The 17,487-nt window shown below is 40.3% G+C and overlaps 1 protein-coding gene across 2 annotated transcripts in view; it reads left to right on the top strand.

Moving 5' to 3' along the window:
* The window catches only part of OCRL (OCRL inositol polyphosphate-5-phosphatase), a 213,450-nt gene that overhangs the window by 146,703 nt on the left and 49,260 nt on the right, over nucleotides 1-17,487 (top strand). For both annotated transcript variants that reach the window (XM_030208712.1, XM_030208711.1), the window contains one exon: nucleotides 14,734-14,853. In XM_030208712.1, the coding sequence (XP_030064572.1) occupies nucleotides 14,734-14,853 (120 nt within the window). The remainder of the gene's footprint in view (nucleotides 1-14,733; nucleotides 14,854-17,487) is intronic.

Here is a 17,487-nt window from a genome sequence, read left to right as displayed (position 1 = left end):
AAAATGATGTTATAGTGGAGTTTAAGAAATTGAGCAGGGATTAGGAGGATAATGGGGTGAGGGATGTGACTAGGGCCGTGAGACAGACAGAAATATGGGAAGGGAAGAGGGTTGAGAGGGAGATGAAAGGGACAGAAGACTATGGAGTGGGTGAGAGACAAAGCAAAGAGACAGATCTTTGAAAGAAGTGAGAGAGGATAGAAATGGGGCAGGTAAAAAAAAGGGGGGGGGGCAATAGGAGCCTGGAAAAGGTTCAGTAGTGGCGAGAAGGTGAATGACGGAGAAGGAGCAGGAGAGGGGATGCAAGGCAGAAGAATGTAGATGAGGTTGAAGAGGGAATAAATACAGGGGGTAGAAATGGATGACTAAATAATGGGAAAAAGGACAAGAGAATAGGAGACATGAGGAAGGAATGAGATAGAGGTGGGAAGTAAGAGTAAAATTGAAAGCTGTCAAGTAGCTGAAGGGTGAAAAGAAGGGAACAGGATATTTAAGAGGAGAAAGAATTTAGTTACAGATATATAAAAAGGCAAATGAGAGAAATGGAGAAAAAAAGATGAAACAGAAGATTAACTTCAGATGGAGGGAAGGAACTGAACAAGACAATGAGATCCTGGAAAAGAACAAGAGAAAACCACCAAACAGAAAGGATAAAGAGGAGTATCCTAATGGTTAGTGCAGCGGCCTGAGAACCAGGGGAACTTGGCTTGAATCCCACTGCAGCTCCTTGTGACTCTGGGCAAGGCACTTAACCCTCCATTGTCCCACGTATAAAAATAGAACCTGTATAATAACATGTAACTGCTTTGATTGTAACCACAGAAAGGTGGTATATCAAATCCCATCCTCTTTCCCCTTTAAAAAAAAAAAAAAGTTAAATAAAATGATCAGACAACAAAGATACAAAATATTGTCAATTTTTAAAATATTCTTTGTATTTTGTTTAGTACAAGAGGAAATGTATTTCTGTTTCTTCAGTATTCCAAGGTCTAGTGTCTAGGTTTTTCTATGTCATTTTTTGCCTGCTTTCTTGTTTCTGAATTGTAGTCTCTTATTCTTTACTAGGCGGTGGTCTGTATTTTGCATGTGTAACTGCAGTGAGGGATTCTGTAAACGTAGATTCTGTGTAGGTATCTGTAGCTGTTTTTCCAACTGGAGGTGTACCGATGTTCTAGAATATTTGCAGTGCTGAATGTTCATATTTAGAGATGGTGAAATTTGAGTTCTTAGATTTGGTGCTAGTATTGCATGGTAAGCTTCTGAGTGTGTATGCAGGTTTTGTGTTAACTTAAAATAATTGTGTGGCAGTGGAGGGAGTTTGTATTGCTGTTATCGACATAACACCAATATTTGAGTAGAATGTATTTTTGAATGTTGAGTTGTAAAGTGAAACATCCTACCTCTACTCTAACCCATTATTGGTAGAGTTTTATTGTTTGGGCTGAGAATATCTCATTTGAACGAATAATTATACTCTCTTAGATTGATATTTACTGCTGATTGCCTATCTGGGCACTTTCAAAAAGTATATGATAATATCGGACCATTTCAGTTGCTAAGTAGCCATATATTATCTGTATATTTGTGATCCAGTTTAGGGAAGAAGTGAAATGGGCCAAAACTTATCCAGATAGCAGTTATATTCAGCTGTCCGAATTGCAGGCCTAAACTAAACAGATAGTGCCAGTATGAATTAAGTTAAACACCAGTACAAGCGTTTAACTGAAGCCAGTGGCATTGCTCGCTGAACATTTATCCCTATCTGCATTCCTTATTCTGCAAGATTTCCCAAAGATGAGGACACAGAATCAAAAGTTGGCTCGGGGTAGCACAGCCTCTTGTTCTGGCCCTGGATTTCAGAATCTCAATGCTAGCATGTCCCTCTCATCTCTCTTAGGAGTTTGTTTCTCGTGAGCTATATTTATTGTATATACCAAACTGAGGTAGCCCTATCACAACTGTAATGTAAACATCCTACAGATGTGCTCACTAGAGGGTGCTAGAAACCTCAATAGCTTTCCAGTCACTTCCTTGACCAGAGCTCTTTGAAATGATATCACCGATTTGTTAGAGCTGATATCCTGCTGTCCTTTCAGAACACATTCTAGAGGTGAGCAACTTTGCTAAACAATAGAATTTCTAACCAATCAGCCCTTAGCTAAAGGAAGGGAAGAGGAACCAGAAATAGAATTTAAACCAGGGATTTGCTAGAATGCTCGGAACAAAAGTTAACGGTATAAGGCTCCACGGAGGTAAACTCGAGGGCAACATCAGAAAAGACGTTTGGTGGAGAGACTAACAGGATAAAGAAAACAAAATAAAAGTAGTTGTGAAAGCCCATTTACCAAGAATAAAGTTAAACTAGATGTACCTAATCATCCTTTCTTGCTCTTGCATTCTATGTTTCTATGAAATGTTGTTCTGCATTTGACTTGAAAAGATTGACACGCTATTTCCTCTAGGCATCTAAGACTTTCCACAGCTTACTTGTAATACCAAGATGTGCAAATAGAGGACATAAAGTTAATAATGTGCTGATATATTTTTAGGTTATATATGATAAATAATAAACACTAGGGTAAATGTAAGTAAGCCTTATTTTCAGTGTGTTGCTTTAGAATGGATTTTATTTATTTAATTTATTTGTTACATTTGTATCCCACATTTTCCCGCATATTTGTAGGCATTTTGACCAGTTTTATCCTTTAACAAAGAAAAGGACCAAAACCTCCATAACTCATGAAACAACCAACACCAGCGGAGGTGGTCTAAGAAAGGGAAAGCTGCCAAAGTAATCAATTTTATTGAGAGAAAACCCAACTTGGTGAAGTTTTGGTGTATAGCCTGCATCAGGGGTCTAAAAACATGCTTATGAAAAGCTTAAATACAAATTGAAAAACAAAACACATTGATATATCAACATATATATTAACGAATAAAACTTTTGACCATCTGATACTCAATAAAATACATGTTGGACGATTATGCAGCAAGTATTTGATCACTCCTAAAAGCAAACACATGTGAACAACATTTTTGAAAAATATTCATGTGCTTTCTTAAGCAAAGTTTTACATAATCAGTTTGTAAAAATGGAACAATACCTGTTCAAAAAAGGACAATAGACTTTTTTTCAATTATATATAGATATACTAATCAAAATTCCTTTCTGTATTATAAGTGCAGTTTTCACTAAATGTAAAACAGTATGATTTTGATTAGTGTGTGTGTATGTGTATATATATATATATATATATATATATATATGTTATTAAAAAGCTTATTGTCCTTTTTTTTTGAGCAGGTATTTTTAGGTAAAACTTTTGCTTAAAGCATATTAACTTTTTTCAAAAATGATCACTTGTGTTTGCTTTTAGGAGTGATCAAATACTGCTGCATAATTGTCCAACATCTGTTTTATTGTGTATCAGATGGTCATAATTTTTTATTCACCCCCCCCCCCCCAGCGGCGTGCACCTGGGGCGGACCGCCCTCACCGCCCCCCCCCCCCCCCCCCTTGGTATGCCACTGGGGCAGACTTATACGGTCTGTGCCAGAGCCGGTGGTGGGAGGCGGGGATAGTGCTGGGCAGACTTATACGGTCTGTGCCAGAGCCGGTGGGGGGGTGGGACTGGTGGTTGGGAGGCGGGAATAGTGCTGGGCAGACTGAAGAGCACAGGTACAAATCAAAGTAGGGTATACACAAAAAGTAGCACATATGAGTTGTCTTGTTGGGCAGACTGGATGGACCGTGCAGGTCTTTTTCTGCCGTCATCTACTATGTTACTATATATGTTGATATTAATATTTTTATTTAAGATTTTTATATGTATGTTTTTAGACCCCTGCTGCAAGCTGTACGCCAAAACTTGGCTTAGTTGGGATTTCTCTCAATAAAATTGATTTGGTGGCTTCTCCTTCCTTAGATCACCTCTGCTGGTGTTGGCAGTTTTAACGTTTTACAAAATATAAATAAAAATAAGCATTGCAAGGTATAGCAAGAAATAATTAGAGGTGAAGAGTAAAAGGTCAGTTATGTTACTCTGCTTAATAACTCAGAAGTAACTAATTAGTGTAAGATATTCCTTTAGAATACTAGCATCCAAGGAGCTTTGAGGCTGCCAGTATTGAGCCTGGAAGCAGAATTCACATATATTTCTATAGAATTCAAATATATTTCTCTAGAATTCAGATGTGCCTTGGTTCACAAAGGCATTTCTTTCATTTTCTGGCCATGGGGAAATAAAGCTTAGCAAATCACATCTGAAGTGAGATTCTAATATTCAGAATGATTTATGTCTCTCTTGCTTTTTAGACCTAGAAAATAAGTTATGTATAGTTTCCAGGAAAATGAATCTTGAGTATTTGCTCCTCTCTCAGATTTTGGAAAGTCACCATGAGCCTTTGACCACACATTAAAAAGTCAGTATCTCCGAATGTAGATGACTTAATTAGTTCTGCCTCATTTAATTCCTCAAGTTGGTACACCTGTAGATAGGCTACTTTGGGATGTTTTTCCACAAGTCAGATATGTGTAAGTAATCATTGTCTTTCTGCCTGTTGGATAGTTGCCCTGCTTATTTGATGGCCATTTAGCTTTCTTCTGAAATTACATGGCTTACATTTTTGATTAATAGCTATTTCATATTAGGTAATTGGCCTTCAAATTTAGGTAACATTTTAACACTGCTTTATTTTTTTTCTTTTATTTTTTTTTAAGGGTTAGATAATAGCCAGTCCTTAAGCTTCTGTCTAGTTGCAAACATTCCATTAATATCCAAATTGTTGGAGACCTTAGTAGCTAAACAACTCACTGAATATATATGATCACAATTATTTAAGTAAGACCCAATTTGGTTTTCTCTCTCTACATAGTACAGAATCTCTCTTGGTCTCATTATTGATAGATGTGAAGGTGTTTTGTCAAAGGATATGGATGCATTTCTTCAATTTGATTACACAACTATATTTGATACCATTGTCCATGAGGTGCTGTTTTATGAATTAAATTGCCTGGGTATTTCTGAAGTGGTTTTAAGAATTCTTAGTTAAGAAATTTCCCATTTTAACATGATAAGGCCTGTTATCATTTACTTTGAACAACAATCTTGTTTAATGTGTATATGACATCTTTCAATGAGCGTTTACAAATCTTGGAGGTTTTCCATTTTTCATATGCTGACGATATGTTTGTTTTTTTTTCCATTTATAACCTTATGTGATAAAACCCTTTCTGAATTAACTGAGTGCATTGATGCTGTTGAAAGATGGTCTCGATCTCATGGTCTGAAACTAAGCAAAGATAAGACTAAATTGCTATGGCTGAGCAACACTAATAGATCAATTCCTCAGACTTTAATTCTAACTACAGGCCTTTCTGTACAGGTTGATAAATCTACAGTATTTCTTGGCTTTATTTTAGACACTAGTCTTACTCTTGAACTTCAAGTCAACAAGTATAAGACAGTTTATTTAAGGTTGTGGCAGCTTCACACCATTAGATCTTTATTTTTGGAAGAACATGCACATCCTCCAGTTCCTCTCTTGGTGAAATCTCTTTTGATACTCAGAAACGAACAAAGAACCATAATTCTCAGCTATTGTTGGCAAAGGCAAGTCTAATTCCCTTTCCTTAAGAAATTACCCATATTGAAATGGATCAGACTTTGGGGAGTTCTTTGATGACGATTGCTCAAGCATGGGGAATGATGAATTTCAGCATCCAATCCCCTTTCCCTTATAGCCTGAATGTTGAGAGGGTAACCATAGCTTCCTTATTGGGCAGACTTGATGGGCCATGTGGGTCTTTATCTGCCATCATACATACATTGTGTTATTATATATTCAGGCTTTAATTGTCTCACACCTAGACTACTAACAGTCTTCAGGTATTTCTAATAAGTTGGTTATGAAACTTCAGACACTACAAAATGTTTTAGCATGCATGATTTTAAGTATTACAAAATGATTAGCGCCACCCCCTTGTTGATTCAGTTATATTGGCTTGTACAGTTTTTTTTTAATGTTTATTTATATTTGAGTATAAACATAACATACAAATATAACTGCAAACATACAGCATAAATATTTCCAGCTGCAAGAATTAAACTTCTGTTAAGCTGTAACCCCCATGTGTTCCCCCCTTCCCACCTCCCCCTCCCCCCCTAATTTATTGGCAAGGTCGGGACGGGCTGCGCCGACCACTCAGTGTATGGATCCCACACAGGATGGTAAAATATCAGGCCACCTTGTCGGATTGCTGTTAGCTTGGACATCAGCTGAATATAGTCCAGTTTCCGTAGAATCACCCGTAGTCCCGGCAAAGTCTGTTGCTTCCATGTCGCTGCCAGCACCAGTTTGCTAGCCACCAGTATCTGTGTGGCCAGTTGATGTGCATATTTTTTTGCTTCCCTGGAGCTGCACATGCAAAAGACAGTGTTCAAGTTTCATGGGAAAAGCTATTTTTGTTATGCTAGCAATCAATTTCACCACCCTCATCCAATATTGTTGAGCGTGGGGACAGGCCCACCATATGTGAACCATATCACCTATCATTCCACATTGGCGCGAACAGAGAGCCGACCCCCCCTTTAAACATTTTGGCTAGTCTCTGTGGTGTGTAGTACCCGCAATATAGTATTTTATAGCCATTTTCTACAAGAGCATTAGAAATTGACACCTTGAGTAATGATGTAAACACCCTTTCCCACATGAATATTCATAGGAAGCCCCCAATATATTTTCCCATTTGTGTGTATAGTGTAGGATGGGCTGTGATTGTAGCAAGAGTGCTTTATATAGCCTAGATATCCCCCCTCTACCCCCTCCACCAACCATTGCCCTCTCTAAGTGCGTTTCTCCCAAGCACAACTCTTCCTTCGCCCGCCTCAAGATAAAGTCCCTTAGCTGGCAGTATTGGAATGCATTCGAGGCAGGAATCCCATGTTCCTCTTGCACTGCCCCAAAAGTAAGTATTTCCCCCTCCTCCCACACATATCCCAACTCCCACAGGCCCCCCCCCCCCCCCCCTCTCCCAGTTCCTAAAACAGGGATCCGAGGATCCTGGCTTGTACAGTTTTCAAACTTTTTTAAGGAGTTGGATCGGAATATATGACTCAATTATTTATTTTCCTGAAATGTCAAAACGTTAAGGTCTTATGCCTCACCTGTTATCCATTTTCCTTCACCTTTTAAAAGGCATACATTATTCTAGGATTTTTAAAAGTTGAATTTCAAGCTGTTCAATGTTGGAATTCTATTCCAAGAGCCCTTAGAAATGATTAATTGTAACAGGTTGGCCTGCAGCTTAACCTGATCAAAGCAAATTCTTTTAATTCTTCTGTAAATCATTTTTAATAGTAAAAGAAAAACAGATTTACTATGAATAATGCCACCTAATGCTGTCAGCAAATGGCATTGATCACTGCTATACATCACTCCAGCAGTCCTGGTTGTGCTTCTCCCCCTTTCCTCCAACTACGTACAGTGATATGAACACCCCCACCCCAGATTTAACCTTATATTGCATATCTGTCACACTGAAGGGTTTCTGATCTTTAAACAAAATGTAATATTAAACAAAGGAAATCTAGCAAACATATAACGTAACACTGTTTTTAAATTGCCCACAATAGGCCAATAGCCCCTCAGTCTTGACCCTCATATCCACACTGAACTCCTAGAGCTCCTGAGCCCTCGTCGTTTTTTTCTCATCTGTGTCAGGTCTACAACAGAAATTTTTCAAACAGCTTGAGTCCTCCTATATCTTAATTTTATCTCCCCAAAATTCAGCTGACCTCTCACAGTCCACAGTTTTTAGTGTACCTTCTTCATCCCATCTTGGAGGTTGTTTTGGGGACTTTAACATTTGAAACAAATTTTTTAATAAGCTATGAGAAGTGTTTATTCTTAGCCTCCATAACCACCATCTTATAATTTTTTCCACATTCGTAGCGACCTTATAGATCTACCTCACTGTGATATTTTCTTAATTTCCTTTCTGGTTGTCTCCCTTATATTTCCTATCTTTCTGGGGCTTTGTAAACCATGGGTTAATAGGATTTAATCTTTGAAAAACGTTTGGTCAACCGGAGATGCTAAAATATCTAGTTTTGTTTTCAATGAATTGTAATAAGTCCCCCCCCCCCCCTCCATTTCAGAGTCAGTAAGGAAGTGAACACTCAATCCTTCTCTTGTCTCCAAAAAATGGTCCATCCATGAAGTTGGCATCCCACTCAAATTTTGAGAAACTACCATTTACAAAAATATATTCACTACAAAATACTCAATCTAATATATGGCTGCCAGTGTGAGCTGGTATTTGGATCAATTGGGTCAAAACCAGATCTCCTAATACAGGAAGGAAGGAAGGAGAGGAATACTTGAATAAAAATCCTCGTTTCATATTCAAGTTAACATTCCCCCCTACCTCCGTTTTTTTTTTTTTTTTTAGGGGGAAAATATTTGAGTATATACAGTATATCTAAAAATTCTCCTGAAGCCCCTGAAATCAATAATTCCAGAAGAAGATTTTTAAAATTAGCTTTTCTTGTCATCAAGCTGATGAAAATGGGTTATGACCATCTACCAGCAAGTAAAGATTAGAGGACAGTACTGAACTCTGATATAAGACAGTGAGCAACCTGGTTAGTCTGTATTTTCTTCTATCTCAGCAGGTGGCAGACGATCTCCCGGCAGCTCCTGGAGTTCTGTGTAATAGGCTGCTGTTCCATTTGCCTGGTTCAGTAGAGCCTTTCGGGTCTTAGGCTGTGCTGATATGATTTATGAAAATTTTTTTGTTATTCTTTGTAATGTTAATTTTTTTTTGTAACGTTATGTATGTGATTTGTTCCTTGTTTAGAATCTTTATGATAATGCAGTTTATAAATACATTTTAAATTTATTATTATTATTATAATACTGGGGTATATCTGGTGGTGTCAGATCCCTTCCCCCCTCCTACCACAGGTCTCTCCTTCCTTGCACTAAAAAAAGACAAGAAGAGAACTTAGAGGGAATAATGGTTTTTGCCTTTAGCCCATAGTTTCCTGTAGTGAAAGGTTTCCCTTGGAGGTGGTTGAGAGCAGTAAAATCCAGTAATTTGCCTCACAGAGTGCAGTTTGAGGCATATGGCAGGCATTTCACTACTGGGGTGAGTACACCTTTAATGCTTTTATTGCTGTTGTGTGTTGCTGCAGTTTACTTTTGCTTTTGTTTGTGGTCCAGTTTCCCTTCCTGCTAAGTTTTCTCTGCTTTGTGGTAATTGTACTGGCCAGGAGCAGCGCAGAGGAAGGTTTGCGACTGAGCTGACCTCAGAAGTAATGGCTGGCGTGGGTAATTCCTGCACGGAGGCTGACCAATAACAAAGCCAACTCGGCAGATGGTGCTTGGAAAACGCTTTATTAATTGCTTACACAAAGGACCCGACACGGTTCGTGTTTCGGCGTGACAAAACGCCTGCCTCAAGAGTCACAAATAGTATTCTATGTGGATCTGGTTCAACTTCAGGTGGCCAAACCGTTTCAGCTGCCTCCTCCTTCCAGATCTCTTCTCCAAGGGTCCAGTCAGTGGTGTGCTGGAACAGGCTCTCACAGGCTCACAAGAGCCGGTTGTTAAGTTTTGAAGAATTTTGGGAGCCGGTTGTTAAAGTAGGGCCCTCCATGGCTACTTTAACAACTGGCTTCCAAAATGCGGGCTTGGGCCCCCTGTTGAATTCTTTTTACTTTGCTGGTGGAGATGCTGAGCCCTGCCAGCCAAGTAAATAGACTGCTGCTGTTCCCCACTCCTTGTTTCCAGCTCTGAGCAGCAGGCTGGGACTTCTCGAGCATGTGAGAGAAATTCCAGCATGCTGCTCAGAGCAAGACGTTGGGAGTGGTGGCAGTCCATTTATTGGCTGCCAGCAAAGGTATGCCTAGCATGCCCGCACGAAGGGAGGGAGGAGAGAGAGGCAAGTGTTTCTCCCCCCCCCCCCCCCCCCCCCCCCCTCCCGGCCACCCATGGCCCTTCCAAATGCAGAGCTGGCTATGTCCAGAGAAAGAGCCTGTTGTTAAAAATTTACCAACACACCCCTGGGTCCAGTCCAAATGGAGGACCCCTCCCAATTTGGTTTTAAGGCTTGGCTGTTGAGCGGTTTCAACTAAAGAAGAAGGTTTATCCAGAGGATGTAATTTCAATCTTGTTCCAGGCCCTGAAGCACTCCACCTCCTCGGCTTATGCTTGAATCTGGAGGATATTTGAGATGTGGTGTGCAGAGCGCGCTATTTTTTCTTAATAGTCGTCGTTGCCTCATATTTTTGGTCTTTCTTCAGGAGAGTTTTAAAAAGGGGCTTGCCTACAACTCTTGTCCAGGTAGCCACCTTGGCTTGTTATTGAGGGCAGGTGACTTCCTTTCCTTGGCTTTGTATCTGGAAGTTGGCTGTTTTCTTAAGGGAGTGAACCACCTGAAGCCTCACTTGCGTGCCTCCTGTCCTCCTTGGCAAGCCAACCTCATTCTTCGAGCCTTACAGAAGCCACCCTTTGAGTCCCAGAGGAAGTACGTTTTTTTTTTTATTTTTGTTACATTTGTACCCTGCGCTTTCCCACTCATGGCAGGCTCAATGCGGCTTACATGGGGCAATGAAGGGTTAAGTGACTTGCCCAGAGTCACAAGGAGCTGCCTGTGCCTGAAGTGGGAATCGAACTCAGTTCCTCAGTTCCCCAGGACCAAAGTCCACCACCTTAACCACTAGTTAAGGTGGTGGACTTTGGTCCTGGGGAACTGATCTCACTTTGAAAGCGATGTTTCTGATGGCCATCTCCTCTGTCAAGCACATTTCTGAGCTGCAGGCTTTGTCTTTCAGGGATCCAATCCTTTTGTTCACAGAAGCGGGAGTGATAATTTATACTATTTCCTCCTTTTTTGCCTAAAGTAGTGTTGGCTTTCCATCTCAACCATTCATTGTTGCTACCTTCCTTCGAGGAGGACTGTCAGGCGGATTTTTCTGAATTGCACCTATTGGATGTGTGACGAATGCTGGTTCAGTATGTGGAGGTATCTAATGAATTCCGCCGTTCAGATCATCAAATTGTTCTTTTCCGGTGACCCAGAAAGGGTGAAGCAACCTGTAAGTCATCCATTGCGGTAGCCTATATTTTGGGGGGCAAACTGCTTCCATCTGCCTCATGAGTTCACTCCACTCGGCCTTGTTGACCTCCTGGACAGAGTGTCAGACATTTATCTTTTGACGACATCTGTTATGTGGCTATGTGGTCTTTTCGAAAACCACTCACAGATCAGGCTACTGCTTACTAAATCTTAATATAGTCAAAAAAAATCCAATCAAGCAGTTATATGGTATCTGCATTTAAGTAGGGGAAAAGTCTCGTGCGGCTTCTCGTCTTGATTTTAGGGTGGCACACAGAAAAAGTCATCATCGACTAAAAAAACCCCATACAAAGATCAATTCTTTATTGTTTTATGCTCATTTAGTGCTTCTTTATGTTTTTGTTATTTTTTTGCTCTTTTTATGCTCATTAAGATAAATAGTCAATTAAACCCTTGAACTTATCTTTTGCAATGGACTCCAGCTTGTGTGTTGATTCCAACGGTCCCGTTTCATAATTCTTCTTCAGGGAACCACACCGCAAGTCCTCATTAATGAGTTATTGACGCTGGAGAGCTGTCAGTGTGCGTACAGGCTCTCCAGTGTCAGTAACCCATTATTGAGGACTTGCGGTGTGGTTCCCTGAAGAAGAATTACGAAACGGGACCGTTGGAATCAACACGCAAGCTGGAGTCCATTGCAAAAGATAAGTTCAAGGGTTTAATTGACTATCTTAATGAGCAAAAAAATAACAAGCACTAAATGAGCATAAAACAATAAAGAATTGTTCTTTGTATGGTTTTTTTTTAGTCTGATGACTTTTTCTGCATGCCACCCTAAAATCAAGACGGGAAGCCGCAACAGTTGAGACTTTTCCCCTAATTAAATGCAGATACCATATAACTGCTTGATTGGATTTTTTTGACTATGTGGTCTTCTCTACATACCTTTTCCAGGCATTATTGACTGGATATTGCTGCTAGGTCTGAGGCGTCCTTCGGAATGGCAGTTCTCTCAACTGGAGTGTCCAGGGCCCGTCCTACTTAGATTGTTTTGTTACATCCCACTTGTCTCTGGATTCATCTGCTTGACAGTAAGGAAGGAAAATCTATGTTCTTACCTAATCATTTTCTTTCCTTGAATCATAGCACATGAATCCAGAACCCCACCCTCAGTGAGTGCCTTGCGTCTTTTATAGCTGTTTTCTCTGTTTAGGTTAATTGTTGACCATTCCTACTGAGTTGTTCCTTCAGTGGATTGTTGTGGTTATCGTAAGGATGTAGAGTATCATGGTTCAGTTTCTCCTCCTGCTTTATTATTGAAAATACTGACTAACCAGGCTTCTCACTGTCTTATATCAGAGTTCAGTATTGTCCTTCCATCTCCACCTGCTAGTAGATGGTCATAACCCATTTGTCTGTGGATTCATCTGCTATGATTCGAGGCAAGAAAATGATCAGGTAACATAATTTTTCCATCACTAAAATCTTTGGGAATCTCATCAAAACTTCATTAATACCAACAAATCATAGAAAATATAACTTTCTGAATTTAGCACCCTCCTAGTAATACACATCACTAAGTTTCCCAGTATCTTAAATTTTACTACCAAACCTTCCATTCCTATTAACTGGTAAGAATTAAATATCTCACTTTAGTTTAAAAATCATGGATACACCAGCAACCCTGTTCCCTTAATCAGGACTTGTTCATATTAAATCTAAAGCTACATCATCTACCTCTTCCACCCAAGTCTCTATGAGGCATAAATAATCCAATTTCAAATTATCACATAAATAACACATTTATAATCCGTTATTTATAACTGATCTTAAATTTAGAAGACTTGTTATCTTTCAGTGCATCCATACCAGGTAGTTGAGTCAAGGCCTTTGGGACAGGGGTTAAATAAGCCTCCTCCTCAAATCTTAGGATAGACACAAAAAATCAGTTCTGATAGTCTTAACCCATAATAACTGAAATGGGAATCTCTCCCCCCCACCCCCCCCCCCCCCCCACCCCACCTTGGCAGTTGCATTTATTTTGTTTGTCCTCCAAGCCAATGCCCAGCAAACACAAGACCAAAGTCCATTGCGACAAAACACCTAGATCCCCACCTGGGGAGGTCAACCCTACAGCCACCTAAAGGATCTGTCCCAGCACTGCTCAGGTCCACTATCACCTGTGCACCTGCTGTACACTGACATACCCGGCTGCTGGGTCCCACTTGCCTTTGGGCTAATCTCCCACTCTCAACCCCGGTGATTTCTGGGTTACTGTGGCCACAATCTCAGGGGTCCTACAGTTCCCTGAAAGCACCCACAGACCAAAACACACACCACCAGGATTCTTAGTCAGTCCAAGACAGCAGAGTCAATAAACTAATCAGGTTTATTGTAAGAGTAGAACAGTGAACCATATAAACAGGTCGAAAAGAACAGGCAACAACAGATAACTGAATATGGATCAAATATAAAGCCAGCGAAACTTTTATCTACTACCTAAACTCTGAAATTTGTTGCCAGAGAATGTGGTAAAGGCAGTTAGCTTAGCGGGGTTTAAAAAGGGTCTGGACCGCTTCCTAAAAGAAAAGTCCATAGACCATTATTAAATTGACTTGGGAAAATCCACTGCTTATTTCTGTGATAAGCAGCATAAAATGTGTGGAGCTTTTCTGGGATCTTGCCAGTTGTGACCTGGATTGGCCACTGTTGGAAACAGGATGCTGGGCTTGATGGACCTTTGGTCTGTCCTAGTGTGGCAATACTTATGTACTTTTAAATAGTACCTGGGGAGTTCAGGAACAAGTTATAGCTGCTCACAGGTTATTAAGTCTCAGAGTCTCAGGAAAAGAGAAACTTTTCTTTCCACTCCCTTACCTGCCACTAAAAAAATTGCTCCACAGCTTAAGTTAACAGCTTTTGGCGGGAAGAAGAAACTGACTGTTCTGTTCCAACAAACAGACAGTCACCACCTGCTGGCCAAACAAAGGAAATGCACATCATAAACAACAGCTACATAAATTTGCATCCAGGAAAATTCCCTGTTTCGCCACACCCATCCTCCCAAAACTCCTCAAGGAGCATGGTGTACTCTGGAAGCTAGTCTTACTAGCTTTGAAATTCTCCATCAGACTTGGTCCAAGTTTAGGTCTGTTGTTTGGTAGTAAAACTAAAGCATACATACTCATAGCATCCAAGGTGCTGATTTCGAGAACTGAATTATAGATTTTCTCATTTAGGAACACAACTTTTCACCGACTTAAAGCAATATGTTTTAATATTTATGCTCCTAAAAAAGATCTCCTTTGTGCCACCCTTTTCCTCATATGATGTTATTCGGTCCCATTTTTCCAGTTATTTAGAAATGACAGCTTCTGAACTTTGATGTTTTCCTGCTAAGAAACAACAGTTTGACTGCTTTCGGTATATTCACTTGCTTAAAGTTTCTGATCTTGCACCTTAGCTACTTGGCAATTCTAGTTATTAGAAGGTAGTATGTGGGCTATTTTATAAGTTTGTATCTTGCGATACCTATTCATGATTTTTTTCAAATGTTCATGTGATATCCTTGAACCTTATGTTGTGCTTTTTGTTCAGTCACTGAGATTTTCACACCATGCCCCTACTGATTTGTATTCTCTGCCCCACAGGAAAAATCAATCATGCAGATGCTCCCACTAGAGGGTGATGAGACCAGTGAGAAACCCATGAAGATTCCCAAGGAGATCTGGCTCTTGGTAGACCACCTGTTTAAGAATGCCTGCCACCAGGTTTGTAAGGATTTGGTTTTCATGGATCAATAACTAGTTGTGGGACTAAGGAGAACAAATAGTGATATTCCTCAGGCTTTTGTTCACCATTTTTATAAGTCCCTCTTACTTTATATAGTTGTCCATTAGCTTACAGGACAGACATTTTATCATCATTTTCCAGACTGACATATCCTATGAGATCTGCCCTTGCTCTTGTACTCTCCTTATTCTCCAGTTTACTGTGTCACCATACGTCATTGACATTGCGCTTCAGTACTTGGCCTCTTGAGCCTGATTTTATCTTGCATGCTTGGAGCACATGCTGTACTTCCCAGCATAATAGAAGGTCACCTTTTCTGGTAAGAGTATGGCTCCTTTTTATTATTTCCCATGTAGGTACATGGATTGGATCTGTTTCTCTCCTCCACTGAAGTCAAGTGAATTGCTCATTTTACATGTGGGTGATGTCATCCTTGAGCAATGTTAACAGCCAGCTTCCAGAGCTGTTGTGTGCCTCAGTTTGTTTTTCCCTGTGAGGGTATGATCATGTTTTTCCATTTCTGCTTAAACTCTCTAGACTCAATAAATTACTTTTTTGGCTATTTTTTTAGAATTAGGTGTGCCTCTATGACATAGATATATTTTCAGACTGATTGTGTCCCTTTTTTTACTTGCCCATCTTCTTTTTGAAAATATCTCCCTTTGATTTTCCTTTATCCATTTTTAACACATTGTTCTAAAAGGCCAAGTATAGCACAGGTGGCTAGCAGAAGATTCCTATTACGGATTATCATAAGGGTCTGGAACAGAATCATGATGATGTTTCTTTTGTGACATCTGCTCAAGAAGGTTACTTAGATCTATTGAGATCTGCAAGATGAGAATATCATTTTGTCTTCAAGAATGTACGAAGACCAAGTCAGCTAAACTAATGTCAAAGGCAGCCCAAAACAGAGTTTAGAACCACTCTGTTAGAGGCAAGGAGTTGTTAAAGGAAGCCTTTGTTCTTGGTACTTAAGGGGTAGGGCTGAAGGTTGATACAGAGCTTTATCTTCAAAGTACTGTCTAGCATCACATTCTGAGCAGTTGAGCTGTAGAGAGAGGTTCAGCTGAGGTGAAGATTCATTGACTGCCAATAACTTTTGAAGCATAGCTTTGAGAGAAGAGTGATTGTTGAGGCACTTGCCACCTGCATCCCTGCAGGGCCAAGTTTAGGCTTTTGACAGAACTCAAGAGATGCTGAGGGAGGTCAGTTAATCTGCCTGCTGAGTCCTATTGGGGTAGATTTAGGTAAAATAACTTTACCCATTATTTTTAACCAAATATTCAGACCAAACTAACTGGCAAGTTTTTGAGCTGAATATCTGGTTAAAATTTGTTCTGCTACTTGTACTGCTGGGATTCAATGGTTAAATATGTCTGGTTGGCCTGGAAAATGTGCACTAGTTGGCTAACGCACACCAGTTCCAGACCTGCAGTTGAATTTTGAAAGGTAAACTCCACATGGAGTTTCTCTTTCAAAACTTGCCTGACCTCAGGGAGGCATTTCCTGCATACTTCCCCTGCTGAGATCTAAATGTATAAACTTCAATTTAGCTATGTAAATTCCTATTAGAATTTCCTCATAGTCCTAGTGAGATCGACTCGAGGACTTAAGGAACACACCTTTGTGCCAGAGAAACTCCTGTCTTGTTAGTGTTCCCATTCTAATCTTGCCAAGTGCATGCCCAAAGTCCTGGATTTCAACATGTTGACTAATAAAATGAGGAAGCACCTGATGAGAGAAGACAAAAAAAAGTGGAAAGACAGTAGTCCAAGCTGAAAGGAGCTACAGTGGTGGAAATAAGTATTTGATCCCTTGCTGATTTTGTAAGTTTGCCCACTGACAAAGACATGAGCAGCCCATAATTGAAGGGTAGGTTATTGGTAACAGTGAGAGATAGCACATCACAAATTAAATCCGGAAAATCACATTGTGGAAAGTATATGAATTTATTTGCATTCTGCAGAGGGAAATAAGTATTTGATCCCCCACCAACCAGTAAGAGATCTGGCCCCTACAGACCAGGTAGATGCTCCAAATCAACTCGTTACCTGCATGACAGACAGCTGTCGGCAATGGTCACCTGTATGAAAGACACCTGTCCACAGACTCAGTGAATCAGTCAGACTCTAACCTCTACAAAATGGCCAAGAGCAAGGAGCTGTCTAAGGATGTCAGGGACAAGATCATACACCTGCACAAGGCTGGAATGGGCTACAAAACCATCAGTAAGACGCTGGGCGAGAAGGAGACAACTGTTGGTGCCATAGTAAGAAAATGGAAGAAGTACAAAATGACTGTCAATCGACAAAGATCTGGGGCTCCACGCAAAATCTCACCTCGTGGGGTATCCTTGATCATGAGGAAGGTTAGAAATCAGCCTACAACTACAAGGGGGGAACTTGTCAATGATCTCAAGGCAGCTGGGACCACTGTCACCACGAAAACCATTGGTAACACATTACGACATAACGGATTGCAATCCTGCAGTGCCCGCAAGGTCCCCCTGCTCCGGAAGGCACATGTGACGGCCCGTCTGAAGTTTGCCAGTGAACACCTGGATGATGCCGAGAGTGATTGGGAGAAGGTGCTGTGGTCAGATGAGACAA

Source organism: Microcaecilia unicolor, chromosome 7, assembly GCF_901765095.1.
Source record: "Microcaecilia unicolor chromosome 7, aMicUni1.1, whole genome shotgun sequence".
Classification (NCBI taxonomy): domain Eukaryota; kingdom Metazoa; phylum Chordata; class Amphibia; order Gymnophiona; family Siphonopidae; genus Microcaecilia; species Microcaecilia unicolor.
Note: the sequence above shows the minus strand (reverse complement) of the source record. Positions and strands in the feature narration are given on the sequence as shown.